Here is a 22,436-nt window from a genome sequence, read left to right as displayed (position 1 = left end):
TTTGTATATTATTCCTCTTTATTTTTACTTGGTTAACTCCTACACACTCTTCTGATACCAGTTTAAATGTTACTTCCTTGAGAAGAAGGAAATCTTGCTGTGTGTGATAACATGGATGGTAGTAGAGAGTATTCTTCTGACAACCTAATCTTAATCCAAACCCTAACTGCTAACTACTAATGGTTACCCACTAACCCTTAACCCTAACCCCTCATCCTGACCATAACACTCGCCCTAAACATATCCCTCTAGAAAGGTCTCTGTACTGAAGGATATTAGGCCCATACTCTCTCACTGGCAATAACCTTAACCCTAACTCTTATCCTAGTCCTAAATTGAACCCTAATCCTAGATCCGAGGGGGAAAAAAATATATATATATAATATAAAATATAAAAATATAAAAATAAATAANAAAATATAAAAATATATAAATAAATAAATAAATAAATAAATAAATAAATATATAATACACACACAGTGGAATATTACTTAGCTCTAAAAAAGAATGAAATCTTGCCATTTGCAATGACATAGGTGGAGCTGGAGAGTATCAATCTCAGCAGAATAGGTCTGTCAGAGAAAGACAAATACCATACGATTTCACTCACATGTGCGGTTAAGAAACAAATGAGCAAAGGGGGAAAAGGGGGGGAGGGACCAATCAAGAAACAGACTCTTAACTATAGAGAACACATTAATGGTTACCAGAGGGGAGAAAGAGAGGACGTGTTAAATAGGTTATGGGGACTAAAGAGTGCACTTGTGATGAGCACTGAGTGTTGTATGGAGGTGTTGAATTACTATATTGCACACCAGAATCTAATATTACACTATATATTAACTAACTGGAATTAAAATAAAAACCTTAAAAAAGTTACTTTCTTGGTGAGGTCTTCTCTGATCCAAATTCAAATTAGGAATCCCTCCTTTAATTCTTTCTCAGAGTACTTTTCCTTCATAGCAATGATATTGATTTGTAATTATTTATTTATTCGTGCAGTTCTTTGTTTAATATCTCTCATCTCCACTGGACTGCAATGCCCCAAGGGCAAGGACTCTGTTTTGCTCATCCTTGTAAATCCTGTACTTAGCAGTGAATGTAAAGGGGGATTGGGAAGTGAGCAGGGGAGCAATGAGAAGAGTGAGGAGGCTTTTATGATAACAGTTTAGAATTCAGGGTCTGGCTTGTGGTGTATAAAGGCAGGGCCGATGAACATGGGAATTGAGCCAAGATTTGAGTAAGAATTTTGCCAAGAAAGAATGAGCAGGATTAAGAGACTTGGTGAACATTTCTATGATAGCGTTTATCAAAATGAAGAATTATGACACAGTACAGCAGTTTTCACGGCTGTCTTTTTGCTCTCCAGCTGTTTGTGCACTTGTCTACTCCTATATTACTGTACTGTGCAGTTGCCAAAAACTCTGTGAGAGCAGTTCCTTGCTCATTCTTACACTTTCGAGATTCAGTATGTAAATACTCACTGATTAAATGAAAGACTATGTCAATGAATGGTGGGGTTAAAAAAAAGAAGAAGTTGGAATATTATTCAGCCATCAAAAAGGATGAATACCCACCATTTGCATCAAATTGGATGGAACTGGAGGGGATTATGCTAACTGAAGTAAGTCAAGCAGAGAAAGACAATTATCATATGGTTTCACTCGTATATAGAACATAAGCAATAGCAGGGAGGATGACAGGGGAAGGGAGGGAAAGCTGAAGGGGGAGAAATCAGAAGGGGGAGATGAGAGACTATGGACCCTGGGAAACAAACTGAGGGGTTCAGAGAGGAGGGGTGTCGGGGATGGGGTAACAGGGTGATGGGTATTAAGGAGGGCGTGAGTTGTGATGAGCACTGGGTGTTAAACGCAACTAATGAATAATTGAACACTACATCAAAAACTAATGACGTACTATAAGTGGCTAACTGCACATAATAATAAAAAAAAGAAGACGTAAGAGGAATTTTTTTTTTGAAGATTGGAGATTGGGAGAGCAAGTTTGTCTGGAATCACAGTGCTAGACATATGCCTTGACACCTAAGCAGAAAAGTCTCAGAAGCAGTTGGAAATATGGAACTCACATATCAGTGAGAGGTGAAGGATACGGAAATAATTTAGGGATTATGCATTCATTTATTCATATATTTTGCACTTACTGTACAACAGGCACTGAATTAGACCTCAGAATTATAAACATGAATGACAAACTGTCTTTACTGTGGAAAATACAATTGCAATGCCTTTAATGCATACTTAGAATGCTGGAGACGGTAAGGAGGATGAATTAGAATGAGGGGCACATGTAATTCTGCAATATGACTGGAGGCTGGGAGATCAGTTAGGAGACTCTAGCAATAATCCTGGTGGGAGATATAAGGCAACACCCAAGTTTCATTTCCACAAGGAGGCTTCATCTCCACAGGATTTGTTGAAACCCTGGCAATGGATAGGATGTCTAAGAGATAGTACACAAGGAAGACAGAAGACGAGGGCCAACCTCTGAACTCCCAGGACAAGTATAGTTCAAGAGGACTTGAGAAATAGTGCAAAAGAACCTGCACTTGGATGTGTGAGGGGGAATAGCAAGGAAAGTCATGGTTATGGAAAGCAAGGGGAAAAAAGTTGCAAGGGCAATATTCCATTTATGCAAGCATCAAAGAAAACCAGAAGAGCATTTGATTTCCTCAAGAATCTCTGGCCCAAGTGTGGGATCACTGGACTCTGTTGGAATACCTCCCCTCTAAGGCCTTGGTCCCTCCAGGTGTCTTTCTGCAGAATCAGTCTCTGAGGGCCAGAGGAGACCCTGAGGACCTGAGAGTGAAAGCCTAGGAGTCTCCACTAAAGGGGATTCGTTCTTTCTCCCTCTGATGCAGCTTTGATGCAGGCTGAGCTCTGTTCTCACTGGCTTCTATCCTCACTCTCCTCCATCCCTGGGGTTGCAGGCTAACCAGCCTATTAATGAGCTGTCACAGCCTGTGACCTCATTAAAAGTTGTTAATGAGGCACACTGCTGTTAAGGGAGCACAGTTGACTGAGGCTCCCAGTGGCCTATCCTGGGGCCTGAAGGGAAAGCTTGGGTGAATAGGTAGGATCAGATCTGGGGAGGGGGCTAATGAACTCAGGCTGCAGAGCCACACTTCCCAATGAACTCATCTTGGCAAGCAGGCCAGCTTTGAAGCTCAAATCCCTGCTGGCCCGCAGGCTAACAGGAGTGGATGCAGTCCAGAGAAGCAGTGACTTTATTCTGATCTGTCAGCTCTGCTGAATGCCTACTCTGCTGACCCGTTTTAGTGGAGGACTTCAAATTCTGAGATTAGGAAGTGGTTTTCCTTGCACCGAATTTTGGTCTAATAATCTCTTAGCTGCCCAATTACAAAGGTCTTTGACTGGAGTCACTTTCATAGGTTGTGTTCCTCTACCACCCATTTTTCTCACCACCGCCAAGTAACATTTCCAAAATACAGAGTCAATTGTTTCTTCATGCTGAAAACCACTCAACTGATCTTTATTGTGCACAAAATAGTGTTCAAACTCCTTGGCATGGAAGGCCCTTCAGGATTTGACTCCTACCAACACTTCCACCCTCATCTTTCTCCAATTTTCCCTCCCATGTCATAATTTCTGTTATTCTCACCATCATCATCACTACCCCGCCCAAAAATCAGATCACTATAATGGCTAACCTTTTTATAGAAATTAGCACTTGTAAAGTACTGTTCCTTAGCGATTGACATTTATTAACTCATTTAATCCTCTCAGCCAAGGTGAAAAAGGAGAAATCAGTGCTGTAATTATCTTCACTTTATAAAAGAAGAAACCAAAGCCCAGAGGTGCAAAATAACTTGCCCAATATCACTGAGCTGGCAAGTGACAGAACCAGGATAAAACCTAGGCATCTTAGCTTCAGAGTTCATGCTTTTACCCAGATGTTGGCAAACTATAGCCTATAGGCCAAATCCCACGCTCCAATGATCTTTATGTAGTTCTTGAGTTGAGAATGATTTTTACATTTTTCAATGGTTAGAAAAAATAATCAGAGGAAGAATATTCCTTGACACATGAAAAGTTTATGAAATTCAAATTCCAATATCCAGAAATGTTTTATTGAAACACAGCCATGCAAATGCATTTACATATTATGGCTGCTTTTATAGTACAAAAGCTAAGCAGATGTGCAGAACTCATACATAGTGGTACTTTCATTTGCTACCTTGGGTATTAAAAATCATAGTAATCCCCAAGAAAAAAAAATTTAACTATGTGAGGTAATGGAAGGTAACTGAAGTTATTGTGGTAATTATTTTACAATATATACATATATCAAGTCAGTACACTGTACACATGAAACCCATGATCAGTGTGATCATCGCCTTGATTGCTGCTAAGAATAAATATTAAGTTAAAAAATGTTACAGTGTTACAGTTATTACTTGACAGCAATTTCAATGCCATGGGCATCTCTGTACTTCAACAATTTATTTACTTATTTTATTACCAGTGTATGCCTATCATGTCAAAATGAGAAAATGACCTAAACTCAAACATCACAATTTACTTTATTTTATTTTTTAAAGATTTTGTTTACTTATTTTGAAAGAGAGAGTGCAAGCAGGGGAGAGTAGGGCAGAGGGAGAGAGAGAATCTCAAACAAGCTGTAAGCTGAGCATGGAGCCTGTTGGGGGGCTCAATCTCATGACCCTGAGATCATGACCTGAGTCAAAATCAAGAGTCAATGTCCAATCAATTGATCCACTCAGTACCCCACATTTTTATTTTTTATTAATTTTTTTTAAGAGAGAGACAGCGAGCATACAATCAGGGGGCATGGGTAGAGGGAGACGGAAAGAGAGAATATTTTTTTTGTTAAAGATTTATTTATTTATTTATTTATTTAGTGCACATGAGAGGGGGTAGGGGAGAGGGAGATGGAGACAGAATCTCAAGCGACTCTGTGGCAAGTGTGGAGCCTGACATGAGGCTCCATCTCAAGACCCTGAGACCATGACCTGATCTGAAATCAAGAGTCAGTCACTTAACTGACTGAGCCACCCAGGTGACCGTAACATGTCACATTTTAAAGTAGAGTGGAGTGTTACTGAGTATTTACCCAAAGAACACAAAAACACTAATTCATGTGGATATATGTACCCCTACGTTTACAGTAGCATTATTTACAATAGCCAAATTATGGAAGAAGTCCAAGTGTCCATTCCATCAATTGATGAATGGATAAAGAAGATGTGGTGCGTGTATACATATATTTAATTATTCATTTATATATATGCGTGTGTGTGTGTATACGTGTGTGTTTGTGTGTGTATATATATATATATTATTCAGCCATAAAAAAGAAGGAAATCTTGCCATTTGCAATGACATATTTGGAGCTAGAGAATATAATGCTAAGTTAATAAGTCAGTCAGAAAGACAAATACTGTATGATTTCACCCATATGTGGAATTTAAGAAACAAAACAAATGGGCAAAAGAGACAAAAGAGAGAGAAAGATACACAAACCAAGAAACAGACTTTTAATTATAGGGAACAGATTGATGGTTTCCAGAGGGCAGGGAGAGAGGGGGAATGGGTTAAACAGGTGATGGTGATTAAGGAGCACACTTGTGATGAGCACCAGGTGATGAATGGAATTGTTGAATCACTATATTGTACACCTGAAACTAATATAACACTATATGTTAACTAACTAGAATGAAAATAAAAACTTAAAAAAGTACAGAGGAGTGTAGGTTATTCTGTTATCAAATTAGATGGTAAATCATTGTGTTTATTACCTAATGATACTCAATGTTAAAGAATAGAGCGTATGTAGACATCTAGATTAAATACTTATTGAAATTACTTCCAACTCACAGAAAGGAACAGAGAAATCTGAAAATTTTAAGTGGAATACCTCAAGTAAATTTCTTCACACAAATAAAAATGATAATGAAGCTGCAACCAGAGTAAGTTTCTAAGTGGCTTATTTGTTAGCCAAACAACAAAAGTCTTTACTGGTGATGAGTTGATAATATTGAGTATAATTTTTTGTAATACAATATTACCTGGGAAAAATAGCCTGAAGAAGGAAGTGATTCAGGTTCTTAGGGTTATAAAGGAATACACATGGAGATTACTGTTCTACTTTCCTCTATCCATGTTGAATACCAACTAACTTAAGAGCCAGTACTGCCTCAGAAGCATACAAAAATGAAATGAATAAATTATGTAAACAGGGTTATAGGCTTTTTGCCAATTGAATGAAGTTAGACTTATCCACAACAAGATAAAGTGCCAAGATGACTTTTGTGTCTCCAAGTTCATATTACAAGTGGTTTCGTATTATCCCAGTGTACGTCACATTGACACACATTAACAAAGTAAATACCTGGAATGGATAGGTTATAGAATTGTCAAAATACCATTTTACCATTGGAGAGGATGTGGAGAAAGGGGAATCCACTTACACTGTTGGTGGAATGCAAGTTGGTACAGCCGCTTTGGAAAACAGTGTGGAGTTTCCTCAAAAGTTAAAACTAGAGCTACGCTATGACCCAGCAATTGCACTACTGGGTATTTACCCCAAAGATACAGATGTAATGACAAGAAGGGCCATATACACCCCAATGATCATAGCAGCAATATCCACAATAGCCAAACTGTGGAAGGAGCCGAGATGCCCTTCAAGAGACAAATTGATAAAGAAGTTGTGGTCCCTATATACAATGGAATATTACCCAGTCATCAGAAAGAATGATTACCCAACATTTGCATCGACATGGATGAAGCTGGAAGAGATTATGCTAAGTGAAATAAGTAAAGCAGAGAAAGACAATTATCATAAGGTTTCACTTATTTGTGGAATATAAGGAATAGCAGGGAGATTGTTAGGAGAAGGAAGGGAAAAATGAAGAGAGGGGAAACCTAGGGGGAGATGAACGATGAGAGATGATGGACTCTGGGAAACAGACTGAGGGTTTTAGAGGGGAAGGGGGTAGGGGGATGGGCTAGCCTGGTAAAGGGTATTAAGGAGGACACGTATCGCGTGGAGCACTGGGTGTTATACGCAAACAATGAATCATGGAACACTACATCAAAAGGTAATGATGTACCGTATGGTGACTAACATATCATAATAAAAAAAAATACAATTGTACCAAGAAGAAAAGTGATGTAAGCCTACAATGAGCAGAGGAGTTTTCCATGTAGTAGCAATAGGTCTTATCCACTTCTGTGCTCTTTTCCCTGCACTGAGCTTCCCAAAAGTCATTTCAGCAGCTGGGTTTCATCCCAACAGAGAAAGGTAGAGAGCAGAGGAGTCCCAAATAGGATAGAACAGGGAGACAACAAGGAGGTGGGAGGAGCAGGTAGAGAACGCTTTATGCTTCCCTTTAGCTGATGGAATCTTAAGGATGGCAGCAGCAATGCGAGTATAGGAACACAGGATCAGCAAGCAGGGTGTCATGACAACAAGAACGGTGCCAACAATTGCATAGATCTCAAACAGTGCTGTGTCTGCACAGACCAGCCTCAGCACAGGTGGGCTGTCACAGAAGAAGTGATTCACCTTGTTGGTGCCACAGAATGGAAAGCTGAAGAGCCACGTGGTCTGCACAGTAGCTACGGGAAAGCCTGGAAACCAGGAGGCAAGAGCCAGTTTGGCACGTGTCCTTTGGTTCATGATGACTGGGTAGTGCAAGGGACTGCAGATGGCTACATAGGTCATATGCCATGGTGGCCAGGAGGAAGCATTCATCAACTCCAAAGAAGAAGAAGAAATACATCTGTGCGGCACAGCCAAGGAAGGAGATGGTTGTGTCCCAGGCAAGCAGGGTCCCCAACATCTTGGGCACAATGACTAGGTTGAAGCCAATCTCTAAGAAGGACAAGTTCCTGAGGAAGAAGTACATGGGACTGTGCAGCATGGGGTCAGCCAAGGTAACCAGAATGATGAGGCTGTTTCCCATCAGGGTGACCAGGTAGATGATTAGAAATGTCAGGAAGAGCAATGACTGTATTTCAGTAGGTAGGGAAGAGAAGCTCATGAGGATAAACTCCTCAACTCTTGTCCAGTTTCCTCCAGCCATAGACGTACAAATGAATCCCCAGCTGTGGTCATGGAGAGAGACTCTTGATTGGAAGAGTCAGACTCTGGATTTGGTTTTCAGACTCTTTTTTAGTGTCAGGAGAAGAGGCAAGGTCAAGGTCTCAGTTGGAAGAGGAAGGGCCTTGTATTGTCTAAGAATAAAGACACAAGGAAGAATGGCCAGAGCCTGAGCTCTGGAATGGGTAATAGTTCATCATTCCCTACCGTTACTCTTTTTTATGATCTTTTTGTGCTTTTTTAAAAACCATATTTACTAAAACAAATCAGATCATATCTACCACACCCATTTACTGCTGCACACTTAACACCTTTGAGGTGGAGTTAAGTGATACCTACTCTCCCGTGTTCATTGTGTCATTATTCACCATAGCTAAGATACGGAAAAAATCTAAACGTCCATCAGTGGATGAATGGATAAAGAAAATGTGTCACACACACACACACACACACACACGCACACACACACACACACACAGGAATATTATTCAGCCATAACAAAGGCGGTAATCCTGCCATTTGCAGCAAACAACATGGATGTACCTCGAGGGCATTCAGGTATGTAAATTAGACACAGAAAGACAAGCACTATATGATCTCACTTATGTGTGGAGTCTAAAAGAGCCAAACTCATGGAAACAGAGAATGGACTGGTGGTGGTCAGGGCCTGGGAGTTGGGGAAGTGAAGAGATGTTGGTTAAAGGGCACAAATTTCCAGTTATAAGACAAATAAGGGATATAATGTACAGCATGGTGGCTGTAGGTATCAATATTGTATTATATACTTGAAAGTTGCAAAGAGTAGATTTTAAATGTCTTCACCCCACACACATACACACACACAAGGTAATTATGGGAGGTGAAGGATATGTTAACTCACTTTAATGCGGTAATCATTTCACAATACATTCACGTATCAAATCATCACATTGTATACCTTATACAATGTTAATTATCAATTATATTCCAATAAAACCAGAAATAAAGGAATTTGGAGGAACAATAGATTTCTGCTGACAACAAACTTGACCAAACAAACTGTATTCAGGTTAAAAATTTTGGAGGGGATAATTAAGACTTATTATTATACCATAAGAAATAATTAAAATAAATCAACTGGAAAACTGAATGGGAAGAAATCAGAGAGGAAGACAAATCATGAGAGACTCTGGACTCTTGGAAACAAACGGAGGGTTATAGAAGGGAGGGGATGAGGGGATGGGTAGCTGGGTGATGGGTATTAAGGAGGGCATGTGTTGGGATGAGCACTGGGTGTTATACACAAGTAATGAACTGTTGAACACTACATCAAAAACTAATGATGTACTATATATTGGCTAACTGTACATAAAAAGAACTTAGACTTCCATACCAAATTATATCTGTAGATCTTTATAGATTTATATGTCTTCTGTTTAGTTTACATCTCAATATAAATAAAGATAAAAATATGAACTTCTTAGAATTTTTCCTAGGCTTCTTACAATAACAGTGTTTGAACTATGTGGCAGGAACATGTATTATTTCTTTAAAAAGTAAATAAAAGTGAAAACAAAAATAAAGAAATCAACTGGGTTTTTAAATCAACTAGAAAGCAAAATGGACACGGAAAGAAGGAAATAGAATTAAAAGCAGAAATTAATTTAAACATTGTAAAATTAGTAAATAGATCTTAGTTTCTCCTTTGAAAAGTTAAAAAGTGGAGGTAAATTGTTGGAAAATCTAATAAGAAATAGAGAAACAAAAATATGCAATCTTAAGAATAAGAAATTAAAAATAACCTTAGAAATAGAATAGCAATTTTTAGATTATAAGAGAATACAATAACATAATAAATGTGTGAGTTTTTAAATGAAATTGATGGTTTTGTAGTCATAGGTAGGGTTTACTTTGATTTAAAAAAAGATAAAATATGAGTGGGTTAAAGTAATTTTACCAAAAATTTACCAAAAAGCCATGAGCTGAGATACTTTAACAGATGTAGTAATTCAGTCCTTTGAGAACAGATAAATCTTGTGATTTACCAGATCAAAGAAAAAGATGCAGAGTTTCCCAGTTAACATTATGACAACTATGTATAACTGTTTTCAAAGGTTGCAAATGTAACACACACGCAAAAAGCCCCCAAATCAATCCTATTTGGGAACACCAGTGCAAAATATCAAATAAATTGAGCCCTTTAATAATAAAAAACTATCTGTAGAGCCAAGTAGGATTTATTTAGGGAATGCAAGTATGGTTTGTAACTTTAAAAATAATCAAATATAATTAATCCCAACAAAAATTCAATTGGAAAAAATATATTAATCTCAGTAGATGCTGAGAATGATGAATTCGACATTAACCTCAAAGAAAAAAAAAACGCACTCCAGTAAATTTTACTAACTCATAAGTAGAAGACTACTTTCTTAATGCAACCTGAATAGTTTTATAGAACAAGAGCCAATTCTGAGCTTAAGTGATGGTTTTAGTCACCTGCTGTACAATGTTGTGCTTGTAGTTAACAATACTGCATGGTGTAATTAAAAATGTAAGAGGAATATCTCATCTTAAGTGTTTTCACAACCATAAAAAAATTTTAAGACAAGGGGGAAGAAAAGAAAAGTAGGCAACAGATATAATCATACATTTGAAATCAGTGTGGCTATAAAATATGGAAAAAAATGTAAGAAGTTACCAGAAAGTAAATGGAAATTAAAAACAAGATTTTTTAGTCAGACTGAGAAAGACAAACGCCATATGATTCCATTCATAAATGGAGTCTAAAAAAGTATAAACACAGAGAACAAACTAATGCTTGCCAGAGAGGAGGGGGTGGGGCATTGGGCAAAACAGGTGAANTAGTCAGACTGAGAAAGACAAACGCCATATGATTCCATTCATACATGGAGTCTAAAAAACCCGAATAAACAAACAAAACCAGAACGAGAAGTATAAACACAGAGAACAAACTAATGCTTGCCAGAGAGGAGGGGGTGGGGCATTGGGCAAAACAGGTGAAGGGGAGAGGGAGATATAGGCTTCTAGTTATAGAATGAGTAAGTCATGAGAATAAAAAGCAGAGAGCATGAGGAATACAGTTGATGAAACTGTAATAGTGATGTAATGGGACAGATTGTAGCTATACTTGTGGTGAACACTGCATAATACATAATATAAACTTCTCAAATCATTAAGTTGCATCCCTAAAACTAATGTAACATGGTGTGTCAACTACACTCAAATTAAAAAAAAATAAATTTTAAGGGTGCCTAGGTGGCTCAGTCAGTTAAGCGTCTGCCTTCAGCTAGGATCATCATCCCAGAGTCCTGGAATTGAGCCCCACTTTGGGCTCTCTAGGTAGCGGGGAGCCTGCTTCTTCCTCTGCCCCTCCCACCAACCGCACTTTTACACCTATCGCTCTCTCTCTGTAAAATAAAAAATTAAATAATAATATTTTTAAAAAGTAATATTTTAAAAACTTGTAAAGCTCATTTATGTTAAAAGTGAAGGGAACTAAACATGATAAATCAAAGTGATATATACACTTCACAAAATATATCAAAGATACTTTAAACTAACAATACCCAGGCTACAATTAGATTAAGCTTGAGTGCAAATTGTATTTACAAGACCTGTTCTTCTCAATTTTATGTACGATAATGTAGTAGCAAACAAATGAATAAAAGAATAAAAATAGAAATTAGTTAAATAATATTATATCTCTGCTATGGAATTCTGCATGGATTAAGAATTATGTTCTAGAAAAACACTTATTGGCATGAGAAATAATCAATATATTTAGCTAAGTGGATGGTATATGTTACAAAATACTATGTTCAATGTGAAGACACTTATTTTAAAATATTAAATTATATCCATACAACGAAAAACTGCAGTTGTATTCAGTTAAATGTCACAATCTTATTGGCGTGAAGATAAGTGTTTTGAATTTCTTCTTTGTGTTTCATATATGCTACATTATTCATGTTGACAATCTAAACATTGTATTGAGACAAACACATATATTACTAAGAATACAATACTTCTGTAACTCAGAACAACTCTTTCTTTAGGTTCCTTTCCTTCTTTTTTTTTTTTAAGTACACTCTATGCCCAACATGGGGCTTGAACTCATGACCCCACGATCAAGAGTCCCATGCTCTTCCAACAGAGCCACCCAAGTGCCCCTGTAACTCAAAACAACTTAAAAATTTTAAATGCAAATGGTAAACTTGGAAGAATATTTGTAGTTATTCAACAAACAATTAAAAGCATCTAATGACTTGTAAAGAGGTCATACACCTCATTAAGGAAAATCATCACCTCTGTCCACAAAAACAGAGGCCACAAAGGTTCAGTTTGCCAAAAATGCCAATAAGGAAGAAGCGTATAAAATTATTCAATTTTCCCAGTAGTAGAAATAAGCAAAAATTAAACAATCTGTAAAAAACACAGAAGCTCAACTGTTCTCATCAAACTCAGAAAAGCGAAAATAATCTCAAGGCTCAGTGCTAATGAGAGGAATGCTATAGAGTTTGACTGTAAATCAACATAATTTTTCTGAAAAGCATTTTAGAGAATGTGTATGAAGTCCCTTAAAGTTTCATACATTCTGCTTCAAGAATTTCCTCAGGGTTTCTAATCTACGCTAATAATCAGAACCATAGATAATGTTGTATCGCTATCATGTCAAAATTGGAAAAAAACAACTGATCCATAAATGACCATGCCAGCAATGCATCAACGGTTAAGAAAACAACATGTAATCACCCAAGTCTTTTTTTCAAGGACGTTTACTGCTATTGAATAATACCCATCATATAATAGTAAATGAGAAAAACACAACAACACACATGTGCATGTGTAAGCTTCCAACTTCATAAATATGTGCACAGAGAAAACGGACTAAGAGAATGTGCAAGATTTTAGCAATAATTGCCCTTAAGTAGTTGGAAAAGGGATGGGGTTATCTCATTTACAACTTCATTTTGGGGCTTTCTAAACATTTTACAGTGAGCTCCCTTTGTTATAGAGCAGCCATAAAAGCAGGCACAATAGAAACGAGAATGATGACCACATGCTGGTAGTATTCACTGAGGACTCAGTAGAATTACGCTGTGTACAAGTAAATAGAATTTACTTTTACTATTTTCGTATTCTTCTCACAACTGTCTGGCTTAGATGCTATTATTACCCCTCCCCAAACTGCCAATGGATGAACTGAAGTTTAGGAGATTAAGTAATTGTGTAGTTAAGGAATTTGGTAACTCGTCTGCATGGGCAATACAAGGTAGAGACTGCACTCAGAAGCATAACGAGAAAAAATATAATAGAAGCAACACTTGGGTTTTCAGCAAGACACGCAATATGAATACAGAATAGTTCTTAGTTCTTACCTTTTTCCTCCTCATCATCCAGGTACCTTAGCGTCCACCAATGCTGAGTCTCTCACCGTTTATCGAAAATTACTTTGCTTTATGATTCCATACCAGAGGTCCACAAAGTTTTTCTGTAAAAGGTCAGATAGAAAATATTTTAGACTTTGTGGATCATGTGATCTCTGGCAACTGCTCAGTATCTCAACAAAAGCGCACACACACACACACATACTTAAAACACCTGATGTACAGGTAAACAAATAACCATTAGGAATACAAATACATGCAATACCCAAACAAATGAGCTTGGCTGAGTTCCAATAAGAATTTATTTATAGATGTCAAAATTCTAATTTCATGTAATTTTCAGATGCTATGTGCACTATTCATGGTTTGATTTATTTAACCATTTAAACACTGTAAAAGTCCATTTAGCTCTGGGCCATATAAAACAGGGGAGTAGGTGGATTTCACCCATGGGCTGTAGTTGGCTGATCTCTGCTCTGATATCTTTGCATATCAACTCATCTGTGTTTGCACATGCTGCCTCCTCTACCTAGCTGACTTCTTCCTTCCCATTTTCAAAGCTCAGATATGTTTCCTCTGTGATGCTTCCAGATAGGGTTATTCGTGGGTACTTTCAAAAATACTTAGTTATTCAGTTATGTTTTAATTATCGACTGGTCTCAGAATTTCCCAATTTAATCTGCAAGTTCCTTTAGGCCAGGATCTGCTCATTATTTACAGGCATAGGCCCAAGGCACACCCAGAGTTAGCTGTTTATATGTACTTTTGGATAAATGGATGGAAAAATGAATACAAGAGTTTCAGAAAGTTTATTATTCCTGGAGTTTCCATTGGATTCCCTATCTACTCATATTCTCTACTAAAACCACTTGCATGAGAAACTCCTTTCCAGGACAAAGTGTAGTGTTTGGTGCTGGTGAAGAGGATTGGAAAGGTAGAGGGAGGAGAGATGGAACGGCCCTTTGGATTCCCATAGAACTTCTGGAAACTTCTGGGGAAGAGGAGATGGCACCCTGGCTCAAGGGTGGGAGGCATCACGGAACATGATGGCTCATGGCCGGCCCACAGGCTCCTTCCCACCCAGTCCCTCCAGAACTTCTGCAGGAACATCTCTCTGTTAATCATTTGACTGACTGCCCCAGAATAAGAACCCACTCTTCTAGGCCTTTGGCACCCATGATGTCGCCCGAAAGCAGTAGTGTACTCTGATGTGCTCTGCTTCATGAATGTTCCACTGAGGCAAGTCTTCCCTGAGTTAATGAGAGGAGAGTCAAACTTAGAGGAAGTGTATGCCCTGTGGAGGCTGCAGAAAACTTTAGGGGACAGATTTGGAAAACTGGTAAACTCAATCTTTTTGTGGTCTCAGATGTCACTTATCTTATGAAGTAGAGAGAGGAAACTGAGGCCTACGCATGAGAGGAATGGATGAGATCTTACCCATGTGGACACCGGAAGAGAATGAGGTGTCCCTCCCACGCCTGCCAAACCTGGTCCAGTTGAGCATCTGAACCTGGAGAGGAGCGCTTGGCTGACCTGGCCCTTACAGGGAGGCTTACCTGTGCCCATTAGGGAGATCTGCCTTGCTCACCTCTGCCTGACACCCATACTGCATGCTTGCCCTTGAGTATTTGCAGAGCTGTGGCTCTGTTGTCAGAAGAACCAGAAGAGGAACCAGGGAAGTCTTACTCTCTAGCCTGGAGGGGCCATTAATGGCTGGACCTGAATCAGCCAGGTCCCTGCTGCCTCCTTTGTCAGGCACAAGTGAGCACAATCCATGAGCTGACAAGCTCCCAGTCCTGACTTAGGAGACTTATTCCCAGCTGTGTCTCTTTTGTCCTCAGGGCCAGTTGAAGGGCTGACATCTGTTTTTCCCCCAGGTATAATTGGGCTCACCTTAGTTCCTCTTCCTTCCCTTCCTCAAGGGTACCTGACCTCTCTTGGATCCACTGCCCTCTGGGGTCCTAAGGAATATCAGATGCCAATAGGATGAAGTTCAAGAAACTAAACCCATACTCTAGGAATGTAGCGTTGTGTAGAGAAAAGCACAGACGTTTTGGATTCTGAGAGACTGCAGTATATTTTTTATTTTATTTTATTTTATTTGTAGCCGAAGTTTATTCTTCTGTTTTATATTCTGTGGAAAGAGATCTGAAAATATTCTTTATGTGAGGGTCTGAATGTCTTTCTTCCTATTTTTTTATTCTTAATTTTCATTATGATCAGTTAAGCAACAGATAGTACATTATAAGTTTTTGTTGTAGTGTTCAATGATTCATTAGTTTGGTATAACACCCAGTGCTTGGGTGATTCTTATTAAAGAGTACATGTGTTGGGATAAGCACTGGGACTTTGGTTTAATTCCAGTACTTGAGCTCTCTGATTTGTGCGGCTTAGCAATTTTGTTAAACTCTCTGAATTTCACTTTCCATATTGCTGAGACAATAATAATATGTTGATTTTATAGTGTTGATATGATTAGATGGGATATATTATTAGTCTTGGTGTTAATATATTACAGCATGTGTATGCATATCTCATATGAATATAATGCTAAAATAACCTATCATATTGCCAAGAATTGCTCATCAGCAAATATGTATTGACTGATTACTACATGCTAGGTATTCCGTGCATGGATTGGAAGAACATTGTTAAAATGTGTATACTACCCAAAGCAATGTACGTATTGAATGCAATCCTTATCAAAATACCACCACCATTTTTCAAAGAGCTAGAATGAACAATCCTAGAATTTGTATGGAAAAGACCCTGAATAGCCAAAGTAATTTTTGAAAAAAAAAAAAAAAGCAAAGTGGGAGGCATCACGATTCCAGACTACAAGCTGTATACAAACATTTGATCATTAAGACAGTATGGTACTGGCAGAAAAACAGACACATAAATGAGCAGAACAGAATAGAGAACCCAGAAATGGATCCACAACTGTAGGGCCAACTAATCTTCAACAAAGCAGCAAAGAATATCCAATGGAAAAAAATGACAGTCTCTTCAACAAATGGTGTTGGGAAAACTGGATGCAACATGCACATGAATGAAACTGGACCACTTTCTTACACTACACACAAAAATAAATTCAAAATGGATGAAAAGCCTAAATGTAACACAGAAAACCATCAAAGCCCTAGTGGAGAAAGCAGGCAGCAACCTCTTTGACCTTGGCCACAGCAATTTTTACTAGACATGTCTCCAGAGGCAAAGGAAACAACAGCAAAAATGAACTACAGGGACCTCATCAAGATAAAAAGCTTCTGCACAGAGAAAGAAACAATCAACAAAACTAAAAGGCAACCAGTGGAATGGGAGAAGATATCTGCAAATGAAATAATGGATAAAGGGCTAGTATCCAGAAATATAAAGAACTCACCAAAATCAATTTTCCAAAACAAATAATCAAGTTAAGAAATGGGCAGAAGACATGAACAGACATTTCTCAAAAGAAGACACAGAAATGCCTAACAGACACATGAAAAGATGCTTAACATCACTATAATCAGGGAAATACAAACCAAAACCACAATGACATACCACCTCACATTCAACAGAATGGCTAAAATTAACATCTCAGGAAACAACAGATATTGGCAAGGATGTGGAGAAAGGGGTACTCTTCTGCGGTTTTGGTGGGAATGCAAACCAGTGGAGCCACTCTGGAAAACACTAGGGACGTTTCCCAAAAAGTTAAAAATAGAATTATCCTATGACCCAGCAATTAGCACTATTAGGTATTTATCCGAAGGATACAAAAATGCTGATTCAAAGGGGCACATGCACCCCAATGCTTATGGCAGCACTATTGACAATAGCCAAATTATGGAAAGATCCCAAATGTCCATCGACTGATGAATAGATAAAGAAGAGGTTGTGTGGGTGTGTGTGTGTGTATGTATGTAATATATATAATGGAATATTACTCAGCCATGAAAAAGAATGAAATCTTGCCATTTGTAAGGACATGCATGCAACTAGATGGTATTACACTAAGGGAAATAAGTCAATTAGAGAAAGACAAATATCAGATGATTTCACTCATATGTGGAATTTCAGGAACAAAACAGGTGAACATAGGGGAAGAAAAGGAAAAATAAAATAAGATAAAATCAGAGAGGGAGACAAACCATAAGAGAATCTGAACTATAGGAAACAAACTGAGGATTGCTGGAGGTAAGGTGGGGGGGAGGATGGGGTAACTGGGTGATGGGGATTAAGGAGGGCATTTGATGTAATGAGCACGGGGTGTTATATGCAACTAATAAAACACAAAATCCTACCTCTGAAACTAATAATACACTATATGTTAATTAAAATGAATTTAAATAAAAGATTGTTTAAAAAAGAACTTTTGTTTAAGATGTACAACATAAAGACTCAATATTCATGTATATTGTGAAATGATCACCAAATAAATGCAGTTAACATCCATCACCATAGTTACAAATTTGTTCTTTATGAGAACTTTTAAGATTTATTCTCTTAGCAACTTTTAAATATGCAATGCAATATTATTAACTGTAGTCTCCATGCTGCATATTATAACCCCATGACTTATTTACTTTATAACTGGAAGTTTGTACCTTTTAACCCCCTTTATCTATTTTACCCCTCCACCCACACTTCCCTTCTCTGGCAACCACTAATCTTTTCCCTGTATCCATGACCTCAGTTTTTTGTCTTTGTTTTTGTTTTAGATTCCACATATAAGTCAAGTCATACAGTATTTGTCTTTCTCTGTCCAACTTATTTCACTTAGTATAATGCCCTCAAGGATCATTTGTGTTGTCACAAATGGCAAGATCTTCTTCTTTTTACGGCCAAACAGTATTCCATTGTGTATATAAACCACATCTTTTTCATCCATTCATCCACTGATGGACACCTAGACTATTTCCATATCTTGGCTATTGTAAATAATGTTCCAATAAAAATAAGGATGCATGTATCTCTTCAACTTAGTGTTTTCATTTTTTCAGATGAATACCCAGAAGTGGACTTGCTGGATTATATGGTAGTTCTATTTTTAATTTTTTCAGGAATCTTAATGCTCTTTTCCACAGTGGCTATACCAATTTAAATTCTCACCAACAGTGCACATGGGTTCCCTTTTCTTCACATCCTCACCAACACTTGTTATTTCTTGTCTTTTTGATAATAGCCACTCTAACAGGTGTAAGGTAATAGCTCGTTGTGGTTTTGATTTGCATTTCTGTGATGATTATTGATGTTGAACAACTTTTCATGTACCTGTTGGCTATCTTATGTCTTCTTTGGAAAAACATCTATTCAAATCTCTACCCATCTTTTAACCACATTGCTCTTTTTATTACTGAGTTGTATAACTTCTTTATGTGTTTTTTATATTAATCCCTTATGAGACACATGACATGCAAATATTTTCTGCCATTCTGTAGGTTGCCTTTTTGTTTTGTTGATGGTTTCTTTTGTTGTGCAAAATAGATTTTTAGTTTGACATAGTTCCACTTGTTTACTTTTGTTTTTGTTGCCTTTGCTTTTGGTGACAAATCCAAAAAAAGTCACCAAGATCAATGTCAAGGACCTTGCCATCTATGTTTTCTTCTAAGAGTTTTAGAGTTTATGAATTTACATTCAAGTCTTTAATCCATGTTGAGTTAGTTTTTGTATATGGTGTAAGATAGTGGTCTAGCTTCAATCTTTTGCATGTGGCTTTCCAGTTCTCCCAACACAATTTACTGAAAAAACTATCCTTTCCCTGTTATATAATCTTTGTCATAAATTAATTGACCATATATGTATGGCTTTATTCCTGGAATTTCTATTATTTTCCATTGATCTATGTGTCTGTTCTTATGCCAATACCATACTGTTTTGTAATATAGTTTGAAATCGGGAGACATGATGCCTCCAGCTTTGTAATATAGTTTGAAATCGGGAGACATGATGCCTCCAGCTTTGTTTTCTTTCTTAAGATTGCTTTGGCTACTGGGGATCTTTTGTGGTCTCACACAAATTTTAGGATTATTTGTTCCATTTCTGTGAAGAAAGTGCCATTGGAATTTTGGTAGGGATAACCTTGATTGCTTTGAGCAATATGAATATTTTGACAATATTAATCATTCCAATGCATGAGCATGGGATATCTTCCCATTTATTTGTGTCTTCTTCAATTTCTTTCATCAATGTCTTATAATTTCCAGTATATAGGTCTTTAAACTCCTTGTTTGAATTAATTAATTTCTAAATTCTAAATATTTTGTTCTTTTCGATGCAATTGTAATTTCCTTAATTTCTCTTAATTTCTCTTTGTAATAGTTCGTTTTAGTGTATAGAAATACAACTGATTTTTTATCTTTGTATCCAGCAACTTCACTGAATTCATTTATTAGTTTTAATAGTTTTTGGTGCAATCTTTAGGTTTTTATATAGTGTGATAGTTTTACTTCTTCCTTTCCAGTTTGGATGCCTTTTATTCTTTTTCTTGCCTAATTGCTCCAGTGAGGGCTTCCAATACTGCCTGATTAAAAGTGGTGTGAATGGGCATCATCATCTTTTGCCTGATCTTAGAGAAAAAGCTTTCCATTTTTTTCTTTGAGAATGATGTTAGCTGTGGGCTTCTCATATATGGAACTTATTATGTTGAAGTGCATTCTTCCTATACCTACTTTGTTAAGAGTTTTTTTTTTATCATGAATGGATATGAATATTGTCAATTTTGAATACTGTCAGATGCTTCTTCATCTATTGAGATGCTCGTGTGATTTTTATTCTTTATTCTGTTAATGTGGTGAGTCACATTGATTCATTTGTGGATGTTCAACTATATTTGCATCCCTGGAATAAATCCCCTTCATCGTGGTGTATGATCATTTTACTGTATTGTTGAATTCAGTTTGCTAATATTTTGTTGAGGATTTTTGTATCTATGTTCATCAGGAGTACTGGCCTCTAATTTTCTTTTCTTGTGTTGTCCTTGTCTTGTTTTGGTATCAAGGTAGTGCTGTCTTCATAAAATGAGCTTGGAAGTGTTCTGTTTTTTGGAAGAGTTTGAAAACGATTGGTATTCATTTTTCTTTAAAAGTTTGATAGAATTCACAAGTGAAACCATCTAGTCCTGGACTTTTGTGTGTGTGTGTGGTGTGTGTGTGTGTGTGTGAATTTATTTTTTATTCTTTTATTTTTTTTAATTTTATTATGTTATGTTAGTCACCATACAGTACATCATTAGTTTTTGATGTAGTTCTGACCTTTTGATTGTTAAGAGGTTTTTGATAGTTGATTCAATCTCCTTACTAGTAATCAATTTGTTCAGTTTTTCTATCTCTTCCATGATTCAATATTGATACACTGTATGTTTCTAAGAATTTATCTATTTCTTCTAGGTTGTCTAGTTTGTTGCCATGTAATTGTTCATATAATCCTTTGTATTTCTTGTGTTGGTTATAGCATGCTCTCTATCATTTCTGATTTTATTTCTTTGGGTCCTCTCACTTTTTTCTTGGTAAGTCTAACTAAATGTTTGTAAATCTTGTTAATTTTTTTCAAAAAAAAAGAAAGAAAAAACCCTAACTCTTAGTTTCATTCATTTCTCTTGTTTAATATTTTTTTTTGTCTGAATTTCGTTTATCTCGGCTCTGACCTTTATTTCCTTCCTTGTACTAACTATGCTTCATTTGTTTCTATATCTTCTGATTGAAGAATTTAATTTAATTACATGTAATGTGATTATTGATAAGCAGGTAGTAGTTATTTCCATTTTATTCATTGTTTTCTGGTTGTTTTGTAATTCCTTTGTCCCTTTCCTCTTCTTTTGTTTTCTTCCTTTGTAATTTGATGATTTTTCTGTGGTGGTATGCTTATATTTCTTTCTCTTTATCTTTTGCATATCTACTAAAGGTTTTTGCCTTGTGGTTACCATGAGACTTACATAAAACAAGTTAGAACAGTCTATTATAAATTGATAACAACCTAAGTTTGATCCCATCCTAAAGCTCTACATTTTTACACCTCCCTCACTGTGTTTTATGTTTTTGGTGTTACAATTTACATCTTTTTATTTGCGTATTCCCTAACAAATTATTGTTATAATGTTTTATAATATAATGTTATACTTATTTTTACTTCTTTTGTCCTTTAAACTTCATACTAGCTTTATAAGTGCTTAACCCACAACCTTTAAATATTAGATTATTCCGAATTTTACTTTATATTTACCTTTACCAGTGAGATTTATACTTTCATATGTTTTCTTGTTACTAATTAGTGTCCTTTCATTTCAGCATTTCAGCTTAAAGAAGTCACTTTAACATTTCTTATAAAGTCAGTCTAGCAGTGGTAAACTCCTTTGCCTGGTATAGTATTTTGTTGGGTGGGTTCTGTTTTGTTTTGTTTTATCTTTCAGCATTTTGAATATAATGTGCAACTCCCTTCTGGCATGTAAAGTTTCTGCTGAAAAATCTGCTGATAGTGTTATGGGGTTCCCATATATGTAACAAATTGTTTTTCTCTTGCTGCTTTTAAGATTATTCCTTCTCTTTAACTTTTGATACTTTAGTTAAAATGTGTCTTGTTGTGGAGGATTGGGAATTGAGTTCATCTTATTTGAGAACCTCTCTGGGCTTCCTGGATCTAGACGTCTCTTTCCTTTCCCAGGTTAGGGGATTTTCAGCCATTATTTCTTCAAATAAGTTTCTTGCCCCTTTCTCCTTCTGGGATACCTATAATGTAACTATTATTCCACTTACTGTTGTTGTAAGTCCCCCCAAAACTATCTTCACTCTTTTTCATTCTTTTTTACTTCTTGCTTGCTCTGTTTGGGTGAGTTCCACTATCCTGTCTTTGAGTTCACTAATTCTTTCTTCTGCTTCATCTAGTGTGCTATTGAATCCCTTTATTGTGTTTTTCAGCTCAATTATATTATTCTTCAGCTCTGTAACTTCTATTTGTTACTTA

The 22,436-nt window shown here is 36.8% G+C and overlaps 1 protein-coding gene across 1 annotated transcript; it reads right to left on the bottom strand.

Annotated features, from left to right (window-relative positions):
- Nucleotides 1–7,287: 7,287 nt before the first annotated feature.
- On the bottom strand, nt 7,288–8,089 carry LOC100481896 (olfactory receptor 10A5). Its single transcript, XM_002931010.4, is given in 2 exon segments — nt 7,288–7,723; nt 7,725–8,089. Coding segments are annotated over 2 exon segments (801 nt in total).
- Between the last annotated feature and the right edge of the window lie 14,347 nt (nt 8,090–22,436).

Source organism: Ailuropoda melanoleuca, chromosome 8 (assembly GCF_002007445.2).
Source record: "Ailuropoda melanoleuca isolate Jingjing chromosome 8, ASM200744v2, whole genome shotgun sequence".
Lineage (NCBI taxonomy): Eukaryota > Metazoa > Chordata > Mammalia > Carnivora > Ursidae > Ailuropoda > Ailuropoda melanoleuca.
This window is presented reverse-complemented; position numbering and strand designations above follow the sequence as displayed.